At 56.5% G+C, this 11,933-nt stretch overlaps 1 protein-coding gene across 1 annotated transcript; it reads right to left on the bottom strand.

Annotated features, from left to right (window-relative positions):
• Positions 1-1,588: 1,588 nt before the first annotated feature.
• Positions 1,589-6,419, bottom strand: CDKN1A (cyclin dependent kinase inhibitor 1A). The gene is made up of 3 exons (XM_071578525.1): positions 6,352-6,419; positions 3,581-3,994; positions 1,589-2,926 (listed from the first exon to the last, which is right to left on the bottom strand). Exons 2-3 carry the CDS (start codon positions 3,984-3,986, stop codon positions 2,877-2,879), a joined length of 456 nt encoding a protein of 151 aa, XP_071434626.1. The 5' UTR covers positions 3,987-3,994; positions 6,352-6,419; the 3' UTR covers positions 1,589-2,876.
• Positions 6,420-11,933: the final 5,514 nt, after the last annotated feature.

Below are 11,933 nucleotides of genomic sequence, written 5' to 3'. Positions count from 1 at the left end.
CTGCTCCACAGGGCATTTATGGGTCAGCTGAGGGCTCAGCTGGTTCTTCACTCTCTGGGCAAAGCTGGTGCTGTTGCCCCACACTGAAGCATCCCCACAGCTGGGCTGGGGGGCTCAGTTTGCAAAGCCCACCCCTGAGCTGTTTGTCCCCACAGTCCCTGGCACTGTTTGCTGGTTGAACTTTTGCTTTGCTTTTAAGGAGAAAACCCTAAATATCCCTAGACAAGCTTGATTTGTGCCCTCTGCCCAGTAATCGTGTTTCCAGTGGCAGAGCTGTGCCAGCAGCCTGTGCCAGGGTCAGCACCAGCCACAGGAGGGGGAGATCCAGGAGGGAGGGGATGATCCAGCCCTGAGGAGATGCTGGGCAGGTGTCAGAGAAAGGGGATTGAACATAGTAGGGAAAGGAGGGAAAGCACCCAACCTTCCTCCTGTGGGAGTTTAAACTCCAACATCCCTGCTCTGGGCCAGGCTGGGATGAGCAGGAAAACACAAACTGGGCTGAAAAAGGGAGGATTCCATCCTTTCCTCAGCTGCTGGAAGCCCAGCACCATTTCATCCCAGAGCTGGGGGGACACAGTCCTGGAGTGTCCCAGGGGCTCAGAGCTCAAGCCCCAGTGCCCAGCTCCCCCTGGCATGGTAGAGCCAGACCCTGGCTGGCCCTGGAGACCCTCAAACAGGGATGAGGAGCTGTCACTGATTGATTTCTCATTTCCTCCATTGCCACCACTCCTGGCAAACAGGAGGTGACAGCAGAGGGGAGCAGTTGGAGCAGCCAAGGGGACTGGAAGGGCTGCTGTAAGGGCAAAGATTCCAGGGGTAAATCTGTAGGGGCTGACTCAGCAGCAGCTCAAAGGCTGCATGAAATGTGCCCCACAGGCACATCCAGGGCCATCAGGTGGTGTCACCCCACACTCTGGGGACAGGCAGGTGCCTTAGGGCTCCTCAGCTGAACGATGACATGAGGGTGTTACCACTAAAACTTTATTTTCATCTGGGCCCTTGGCACATCAGATGGTTTCTCACATTAACCAGAACCTGAGGCTGCATCCAAGTGTTGCTCAGTCCTGAGGAAGGAACTGGTGATGGAGGTACCTCTGTCTCCCAGGGGATCTCAGTCCCATCTGGGACCTGCTGCTGCACATTTCCATCAGCAGTGACACCACATGTGTCCTTCTGTCACCTCCTGCTCTTCTGTCACCTTCATGGCCACCCACTGCACCCCTTTACAGGAGGAAGGGATGGGACCAGCTCATGGCCATTTGTCCCACAGGAGAGTGCCCTGAGGGTCAGGGGGAGTGGGGTCACAGTGGGGAAGGGGGAATGGTGTGGGCAAGAGGAATCACCTTCACTCAGGGGCCTGCAGGGAGATCCCACAGTGGCTCTGCTGGGGACATCGTGGCAGCACCAGACCCCTGTCCCAAGGGAATGGGGTTAAAAACTCACCATGACCCCTGTGCTTATCCCTCTCAGCTCTCAGCTCAGGGCTGAACTCCCAGAGGGACCCTCAGCCTCCAGAACCAGGCAGAGCCCCAGAGCACCTCCCTCCCCACAGCCAGACCCTGCTCCCAAATATTCCCAGAGACACCAATTCCCTCACACAAGGCAAGTGTTTATTGAGAATTAACATTTATAGACAAACACGTATTTCCCCTGTCCCCACGTACACATAATAGCATTATTTTTAATATAAATAAACATTTAGTGCTGGGAGCTTGGCAGCTTCACCGACAGCAAAGTGCATCGTGGTGCAAGGCCAACCCCACCCTCTTCTGCCTGGGGCCATCTTGCACCAGTTACCAGAGTCCAAATCCAGCAGAGGAGGAGATGAACCCCATGAAAGTGCCAAGACCTGACAGTGTCGAGTCCCTGTGGAGCAGGAGGGACTCATCCTTCAGTGCTGGGACTGAGCAGCCTTTGCTCCAGGCCATCCCAGAGGTGACCAGAGCTCTGCAGAGCCAGGTGAGGGTCCTCTCCCCACAACCCCAAAGGAGAAAAAGTCCAGGAAAACAAGCTACAATTCCTTATTTCAGAATGATCCCCTCCTCTTAATTGCTGGAGGAGCCCCACAGAGCCAGAACCCAGCCCGGGGTCAGTGCTGAAGGAGGCAGGAATGCAAGAGCAAACAGCACCACTCAAGCCAACAACAAGGTAAGAAAGTGGGATTTGGGGCCAGCACAGCACAGGGGACCTCAAAGCCTCCCAGGCAGTGCTGGGCCCCCAGTTACTGTTCCAAGCTGGGGGCCCCCAGTGGGTTTGTCACCTCCTGCCAGTGACAGCCCCGGTGAGTCACTCCAAGGAAGGGCTGTCCAGGGAACAGCTTCCTCTCCCGAGCAGCCGCGGGAAGGAGCAGCCTCCAGGTCATTCTGCTTCACACTCAGACAAGTGCTTGGCACTGCTGGGTCCAAGGGGCATCCCCAAGTGCCAGCAGCTGGGGTGTCCTCAGGGCCAGGCTGTCCCAGGACTCTTCAATCCACATCAGTGATGACTTTTTAACGTTATCTGGTGCCACACAAGTGTCCCCCACGGCCAGACCATGGCTGGACAGCTGGACAGCAAGGATGATGCTTGACCCCACCAGCACAGGGCAGAGGACACTTCTCCACAGGCAGGGCAGTGCCTTAGTCCCACCAGGCCCACCTCAGTCCTCCTCCATCCCCAGCGTGGGGCTCCAAACCTCACCAGGGGCTCCTCCTCTACATTGCACACAGTGAAGGTCCCTCAGGACCCCAAAGCTACTCATAAATTAAATAGGGAACTACAGACTCTACATTGCTTCATACAGAGCAGCTTGCACAGCACAGGGTGGGGGGCAAGCCACAGATGCCCCCAGAGCAGCATCAGCAGCTGGCCCTGATGGCAGAGGAGCCACCAACGTGTCACGGCTTCGGCTTGGCAGGGACGATCCTCCTCTTGGCACTGTAGAAGTCTGGAGGGCAGAAAGAAAGGGTTGGAAAGTGCCTCCAGCCTGGTGGGAGCAGTGGGGCAGGAAGAGGGAGGTGTCCCCAGAGCGGCACCCCAAAATCAGCCCAGGAAGGTTCCATCCTAGAGCTCCCCCACCCAAAGCTCTTGGAGAGAAGAGCCTGTAGGTCTCCACCATCTCTTCTGTTTGGTCTCACCTGTGTTTCCACTCCAGGGCCTGACCTTAGAGCAAAGAAATTTCTTAGGAAGAAATTTTTTACTGTGAGGGTGGTGAGACCCTGGCACAGGTGCCCAGAGAAGCTGTGGCTGCCCCATCCCAAAGCCAGGATGGAAAAGGCCTTTGAGCAACCTGGTCTAGAGGGAGGTGTCCCTGCCCATGAGAGGCAGCGTTGGAATTAGATGATCTTTAAGGTCCATTCCAACCTCTTAGTGTTCTATGATTGTGTCACGCCATCAGAACTGAAGATGCTGAACTATTTTAGGAGCATATTCAGCTGTAAAACCCACAAGCCCAATGCAATTCCCCTGCCTGGCCCCCAGCAACCAGAAGGCACCCAGTTTGTGGCCTTTTTCCCCTTAGAAATATGGGCTCTGCTCCCTCAGGAGAGGGGCATGGAGGGTGGTCCCCTGGCACTGATGCCACCAAGCCCCCAGCACTCACCTTTGATGGTGGTCTGCCCACGTTTCAAGCTCTTTGAGGAACCAGCCTTGTCAACCTCCAAGCTCTGCTGAGACTCCTCAGGGCAAATCCTGCCAACACGGGCCTTGGAGGGGACCTTGTGGACCAAGGAGCTCCTGCTGTCACTGCTGATGACAGCCCTGACCAGGCTGTGAACCTCCTGGGGTGGCTGCTCAGCCAGGAAGACCCTCTCCCACTTGAATGGTCCTTCCAAGGGAGTCTCTGTCTCAAAGTTGAAGTTCCAGCGCTGCTGAGCTTCTTCCAGTTGTTGCCTCAACTTGTCCTCAAAGTCATTCTGGAGCTGCTCTTGGTCCACGGGGCCAAAGAGGTTCCTGCACACTTTGCTGCTGCAGGGGGTCTGCCCAGCCCTGCTGTGGGACAGGGGCATCGTGGTGGCTGGGAGGAAACAAGGCAGAGTTACTGGGGTTGGGAAACCAGGAGCAAACTCCAGGGTAGAATGTTGGCTACCAGAGCAAAGGTGGGACAAGCTGGGCTGGGCTTCCTCTGGACTTTGACTTTTGAGATTGTAGCAGCATCTTAGGCAGAGGCTTGAGCATGGCTGAGGTCAAACACAGCCCACTGAGATGCAGAAGGATGGAGAAGGTGCAGGAGTCAACATTCCCCATCCCTCCTTCAGCAGGTAAAGCCCTTCCAGGGCAGGGCACCTTTGATGCTGCCACAGGCTCCATCCACAACCCCACTGCATTCCCACTTCACACAGGAGGCACAAGGCAAGTTGGCACACGGGCAAGTGAAGCAACAGGATGTTTTTCTGGCCAGTTTCTTCATCTCAAGAACCCGGACCCAGTGGTAAGGAAACCTTTAAGCAACTGCAAGAACGTGCCACAGGCTTGACCACTGTGCTAACCACCCTCTTATCTGCAAGGAGCTGTTGGGTAACCAGAGACAGGACCTTGTTTGTTTTTTTTCAAATCGGTGCCAAAAGCCTTGACCTTCACAGCAAAGTGGCAAAGCCTTTCCTTCTGAGCAATCCTTCCCCTGCCACATGTGTGGGGATAATGGATAACCACCCACAATTACAGAGAACCTCCACACAGAATCAGAATTGGTAAGGTTGGAAAAGATCTGCAAGATCATCGAGTCCATCTGATAAGACAAGCAATGCTCTGGGACTTGACAGCTTTCCAGGCTAAGGGTTGCTCCTGCTGGGACAGCCACGCTCAATAAAATTGCTTAAGAAAGAAAGATCACAGAAATAAAATCCCTGCAATACAGCTCTAATTGCCTACCCAAACTAGGACCCCCAAAGCTGGACCACAAAAGACCCCTCAGGCTTTCACTCACACCCCCTAAACTTCCACAAGGATGGGGTTCTCAGCCTCCTCCAGGGAGGATTTCTCCTCAAATTCAGTCCGTGCAGCCCCTCTGGATCACCTGTGCCACATTGTCTTTCCCAGATTCCATCCCTGAAAACTGCCAAGAAACGCCTGGATGTGGCATTAGTGCCCTCTCTGGTTTAGCTCTCAAGGTGCTGTTTGGTCAAAGGTTGGGCTCGACCTTGAAGATCTTTTCCAACCTGAATGATTCCACGATTCGATGATTCTATGCCCATGCACGCTGTGCCAGTGGGCACCTGAAGAGTCACCCCACCCCTGTGCCCAGACTCAGCATCCCCGAGTAAAAATAGCCCTCCAGCTTCCCTATCTCCTGGCAGTCTGAGCTCACAAACAGGGTGACCTCACCACAAGGCAAGTCCCAGCATGTCCAGGCAAGCCCTGGCAGGTGGCGGGAGGGGGGACGTGTTCCCACCCCCCGAGCAGAGCCCCCCCCAGCGCTCCCCGCGGCATCACGCGCCGATGTCCGCGCCGATGTCCCCATCCTCAGGTCAGCGACACGGCCCAGGTGCCACCCGGAGCCTCGAGATAACACCTCGGCCCTGACTCACGGCTGCCCAAGCCACCAATGGGGGGAAGGACCGGGCACCGGGTCATCGTCCCCTCCCTTGGTTGGCACTGGCGCCGCTTTCAGCGACCTCTGCCCAGCGAGAGCTTCGAGGCTCCCCGTGCCCGGTGGGAACCCCGAGATTGGGGTGAAGAAGTGGCAGGTGCAGGGCTGCGTTCGAGCCTTAGCAGGATGGGGTCACACAAACTCCAGGGCACCTGCGACACCCAGGACCAGTCACACCAGTTCGGGGAGGGCAGGAGGGACTGGGAGCACCTGCACCCGGGGCGGGGTGGGGGATGAAGGGGGTGACCCCGCGCGGAGAACGCCCGACCCACGACACCGATGGGGCCGGGTGGGGGCTGGCACGGGGGTGTCACACGGGGGATGACACGGGGGGAATGACACGGGGGTGTCACAGGGGGCTGACGCGCGGGGGATGACACGGGGGTGGCCGGTCCCCGCGGGGTGCGGCCACGGAGGATGCTCGGGGTGGAACCGCGCCCCGCACCGCGCTCCGCTCCGTGCCCCGCTCCGCTGCCACCGGGGGGCGAGCGCGGCCCGGAGGCGGCTCCGCGTCCGACCGGGGGGCTCCCGGGGGTCCGCAACGACACCCCCGGCACTGGCACCGGCCCCGGGCGCGATCCCGCTCCCACCCTGCGCTGCGGACGCGGCCCCGACGGAGCCGCCCCCGCTGCGGCGCTTCCCCCGCTCCCCGCACCGGCTTTTCCCCGGTGGAACCGGCCCTTCCTCGGCGGAACTGGCTCCTCCCTGCCCGGCCAGCGAAGCACCGGAGCCACCAGGACCGGGGGGCGGTCGGAGACCATCAGGACCGGCACCGCCGCACTCACCGTCGCGTCCCGCCGCGTCTCTCCCGGAGCCGGTCCCGCTCTCCGCCTTTAGCCCGCCGAGCCGGGGCGGGGCCAGGCCGGGCTGCCGCTCCCCGCGTCGCCCGGGATTTCCCTCCGGCCCCGCCCCGCCCGGCACGGCACGGCTCGGGTATACCCATATTTCACATACCCCGGCCCCGTATGTGACCCCCCCGCCGCCGTCCCGGTGCCTCCGTACCCGGGGGGTGCGCGGTGCCAGGGGCAGGGGGACGTGCCAGCACCCCGGGCACAGGGAACGGGGACCCCCCTCTAGGGAGTGCAGGGTCTGGTATTAGAGGCTACAGGATCCCCCGTTAGGAGATACAGGGACCCCCTTCCTTTGGGGGGTGCAAAGACATCCTTACAGTAGGAAATGGAGGGACGCCCCCATCATGGGATATGGGGAATCCTTTCCTGGGGGCGGCACAAGGACCCTCCAGTTAGGACATAAGGGACCTCCTGCCTGGGAGGTGCTGGGATCCCCCCACCAGGGAATACAGGGATCCCTCCATCAGGGAATACAGGGATCCCTTCACCAGGGAATACAGGGATGCCCCCGTTACGATATACAGGGATCCCCCCCCATTAGGATATACAGAGACTCCCCTCCTTGAAGGGGCTCAGGGACACCCCTCAGGAGGGGATGGAGGGATCTCCCCATCAGGGGATGAGGGACCCCCTTCTGAGGGGGTTGCAAGGAGCCCCCCATCAGGGGGGAGATACAGGAGATGTCAGGAGATACAGGGAACCCTTCCTGGAGGGGAGGCAGGAGATGGAGGGACCCTCACCAGGGATATAGGGGAATAAAGGATACAGGATGGAGGACACAGGGACCCCCCAGCAATGGATACAGGAGTGCCCCATCCCAGATGGGTTTAATTGGCTGGAGGGGGAGTCCTGCCCAGCAGGTCACTGTGGGAAGGGGGATAATGGATTAGGGATGGGGCAGCTCAGCCCCTCGAGATGCCCCTGGGATGGTGCTCCCCTGGTCCCCTGGTGCTGCCCCACCCATCCTGGGCCACCTCTGGCCTCTCCCGCTGGATTTTCCCCCCCAGGCCTGGCTCTGTTCCACCATCTGGATCTCTGGCACATGATGTGGCCAGAGAAAAGTGTGGGGAAGGATCCGCTGCTCTGAGTCCTGCGGGGATGAGGAGGAGAAACAAGTCCATGCATGTCCTGTAGGAACCTGTGGTGAGGATCTGGGGGGATTTGTGGCATCCAAGTCTACAGGCAGCAGAGATGTGAAGCCAGGGCAGCTCCTGCTGGGGTTGCACTGCAGGGCTGGAGGGCACCTACCCCTGAGCCTGGTTTTTGGTCCATCCCTGCCCTGTGGCAGGATAAATGATGCCCTTGCTCCTGTGGGCACGAGAAGGTGACAGCACAGCACACTTGTAAGTCACAAAGACCATCTTTAAGTGATCCCTTGGGAATGCCAGGCCTGTGTCAAAGGTCCCTGGAGAGAACATTCCTGCTTTTCCCAGCTGGACCAGCAGCTTCCCACTGGCTGGAGCAGCTGGAGAATATGTTTGGACATGTTTGGCTGGAGGCTGCCACACACTGCAGGAGGGTTTTGCCATCACCGGTCCCACTCTGGTGCTGGGCCAGGCCAAGCTGCTGGAATTTGGGTGGGTGGTGCCTGCTCAGCCCTTTGGCTGCCTCCAGACAGGCAAGGTGGGGTGGGCAGGAAAGGTGAAAGGAGACTATAAAGAATCTTAAATTAGTAATACACACCCCAGAAAATCCATCCTGGAAAGCTGCAGTCTGGACACAAACACTCCCAAATTCATCCTGTCTTTCCATTTGTACCATGCAGGGAGAGGAGGGGACGAGCTGAGACAGGGAAGCTGCCGCTGGTTTTCCACCTGGGAATGACTTTTCCTGCTGGCTGCAAGGAGCAGCTTTCAGAGCTGCACTGCAGAGGGTGGATGAAGTGCTGGGTGGTGGTGGATCATTTCCTTGCCAAGCTCCAGCTCTGCTCCAGCTACAGGTGTGGGTTTGCTCCCTCTGGGTGTGAGGGATGTGATGGGCACTGAAGGCAATGCCGGGGCATCCCTTGGGGCATCCCCTGGGGCATCCCCTGGGGCAGCAGCTGGGACTCTGGGATGGAGCAGCATTTGCCAGAGGATGCTCCCTGCTTAAACCAGCTCTTTTATTAACCCCATAAAAGCCCCCCAGTACACAGAAGGGAGTGGGAACATCAAACCAGCAGCTTTATGAAGTGGCAGAGGAAGGAGTTTGTGCAACCTGGAGCAGCTCTGGAGCTGCTGATGCAACAGTGAGGGATTCAAAAAGCAGAGTGACGTGACATAACCGACCAGCCTGGCTGCTGGGAACATCCCAGTTCCACCAGGGATTCATCCCAGGGCTAAACCAGCCAGAAAGTCAATCACATATAGATTTTCTCTTAGGAAAGTAACTCTAAAATTCTCTCAGTGATTTTTTCTGGTGAAGTGGGTTCCACTCCCTGAGCCCTGGGATAGGGGGAGCAGGTTTCTGGCTGTAACAAACTCCACTCTCGCTTCCCTTCCTCTGGGAACTGGGAAGCTCTGGCTGGAAACCTCAGCCAAGTGGGTTGTTGGAAATGGGAAGTGGGCAGAGAGATGGCGTCAGGGTCTGGGTCAGGGAGTCCACGGGCATGTCTGCAGTGGCATCACCAGAGGAAAAGAGGAGGGGAAAGGAGTGATTAAGACAGAATGTGGTACAGGAACTTTAAAAAAGAATAAAAAAAGATCCTTAGGGTGACTCATGTTCGGTCCCAAAACAAGAAGGAGGAGGATGAAGGCAGAGACAGGGAGCTGGGGACCAGGATCAGTGCCGAGGGCTGATGGGCTATTTCCTTCTCACCATTTATGGCCACCGTGTGGGATCTGTCACCTCCCCTGTGCCCCTCCCTGAGGAGTCCCAAACCCCCACCCAGGAGGGGTGTGATCGTGGGAGAATCAGTCTTTATAATTTCCTTGAATAGCTCATCCTAAAGCCTGGAAGCAAAAGGAATATATTAAATGCCTGCACATTTCAAAGGAACCTCCTTCCCAGCATCAAGAGCACCCAGACACTGAGTGGCAGCCACTGCCTTGGCCAGGGAGGGTTCAGGAGTGTTTCATTCCCAGGGGATGTCCCCAGGTGGGTCCTGCAGACACTGAAGGGAGTGGAAGCCTCTGCAGACACAGATGCAAACACATTACTCACAGCAGGAGTGACTCAGCCAGTCCTCAGCCCCCGCCAGGGAACGTGCCAGGGCACAGCACTTCTGCCTCCCAACCTCACCCCCTGCCCCGTGCCCTCCTCTGACGTGGGGAGCAGCACCCCCAAAAGCTGAGGGGACGTGGGTGGGAGTTCCAGCACAGAGCAGGGAATGGTTGGAGTTGGATGAAGGAATCAAGGGTTGAATGCTCCAGCCTTGGATGGAATGGAAAACAGGGAAATGTGGCTTTGTGGAGCCACATTTGGTGGGAATCACATGCTGAGGTCCAACTTATGCTCATAAAAATTGTTTTAAATGCACACAAATACCTACTTATATGGATTTTAGATGGTTTTGACACTTAGTGGTCAAAGGTGTTTTTGAAGTGGGTTTCGTTTTTTGGGGGGGGAATATAATCCTTCTTTTAGATCAACCAATGTAAAGGGAAAACCAGCAAAGATTTGGGCAGATGAGCATCCCTTGGGTTTTTTGGGATGGAGCTGGCAGAGATCAAGACACTTCTTTTTCAAGGTGGGATAAACATAAACTCTGCAAAAACCTGAAGTTTTTACCCAGGAAAACAAGGTGAGAATGAAGGGAACCAACACAGGACCTCCATCCCAGCACAGAGAGCAGGACGAGCCCATGGGGTTGGGGCTCAGTCCTGCAAAACACACCATCCTACACCCCAAAGTCCATCCTGGGCTGTGCCTCCCCCTCGGTGGGGCATCAGGGCAACTTTTCCCCTCCTCAAACAGCTTTTACTCGACAAAAGACCCTGGGCAGGTGTGAAATCATTTGAGTTGGGACAACAGATTGACAGGGACTCACTGGAGGTGTAGGAGGCTCTGTTGGGACAAAGTCTGAGTATTCTGGAAAAAAAAAACAACCAACCTCTTCAGTAACATTCAAATCACCAAGGATTTTTTGTGTGTGTGTTTTTTTTTATTATCTCTACTAACAAGCTTTTTTCTTTTAAGTGGGAAACGTGAAGGGTCTTAATGAAAGCCTCACGCTCCAGCAGAAATCTAAATCTAAATGAGCCCAGTGTTCGGCTGGAGGGCGTTTATATCCCAGCAAAGCCTGTTTTCCCATCAGCTCTTTGAAGTGCCCAATTAAGTGATTTTATACTAATAGGATTTTCCCAGGAAAGAAAGACAAGAATGACAAAACGCTGAATGCTTGATTAACTCTGCCCCTAAAAGAACTCGGATCGTGTTAATTGACTGTTTCCCTGCCATATCCAGCCCTTGTTTGCCCCATTTATGAAGGCATTTTGATGAGACACCGGACCCAGCAGAGTGGAAATACAGTCCCACCAGGCACAAATGGGGGATGAGACAGTCCCTAAAACAAGGCCTTTGCTTACTGGAAATATTCCTGGTTTGGGAGCCGGGCTATGAATCGGTCGCTTCATTCCGCCCCTCACTCATTTTCATCCCAGATTGTTTTTAGCCCCATTCATGGTCATTAACGTAATTGCTTCACTGACTTTCCATGAGCAGCTTGGAAGCTTTGTAGGGTTTTTTTTTGCTGGCAGCAAAGGCCTCATTGTTCGGGGCATGGCTGGAGTACCTGGCTCCGAACCCCGTGCCCGTCTGCCCCTTTATTCACTTGCTGCTCCACCTCATTGCCCACGGCCCCGGAGGAGCACAGGGCAGAGCCCTGGCACCACAGAGGGGGCATGGACACCCTGCTGGGAACCAGGGCGAGTGGTTCCAACCCCTTGCAAAGCTTCCTGCAGGGAATAAGGTCCATCCAAAAGGTCCACAGGGGGTTGTTTTGCAGCCAGCAATTCCCCACAGGCATCACAGCGAGGGCAAGGTTGGCAGCGGGCAGGGGGAGGACAGGGACTGCTCCAGAACACCAGGATCTGCCACAGCAGGATTCACCCTGTGGGTGGGAACAAGGAAGGGGAGCATGGGGTGGGATTACTCCCATCCATGCAGCTCCTGGGGTCCCCAGCCCTCAGCAGCTCCGGGTGCAGCCAGGCCCCTGGATGCTGTAACTGATGGAACTTCTTCCTGCGTGTGGCAGGTGCTGCTGACAAGGGATTTGCTGCTCCCCAGGCCATGGGATGGTTTGGATGGTTTGAAATCCATCAGGAGCTTCATCTGGCCCTTTATAGCCCTGCGTGAGAAGGAGGTGATGGTGGGGAGCTGCTGACTATACACTTGCTCATGATGTCACCTCTAAAACTCCTGATTTGGTGGAGCAGCCTCTGGGCAGAGCACTCAGACAGGAGGATGGGAGGCAAGTCCCTCCACTCCCACTCCAAAACAAGTATTTTGGTGATCCCAAACCCCAAACCCTGGAAGTGTTACCCTTGGGAGTGTTAGAAAAGCATGGATATGGGGACATGGGTGTGTGGTGAACACAG

The sequence above is a fragment of the Pithys albifrons genome, chromosome 28, assembly GCF_047495875.1.
Source record: "Pithys albifrons albifrons isolate INPA30051 chromosome 28, PitAlb_v1, whole genome shotgun sequence".
NCBI lineage: Eukaryota > Metazoa > Chordata > Aves > Passeriformes > Thamnophilidae > Pithys > Pithys albifrons.
The sequence above is the reverse complement of the archived record's forward strand: the minus strand, read 5'-3'. Positions and strand labels throughout refer to the sequence as shown.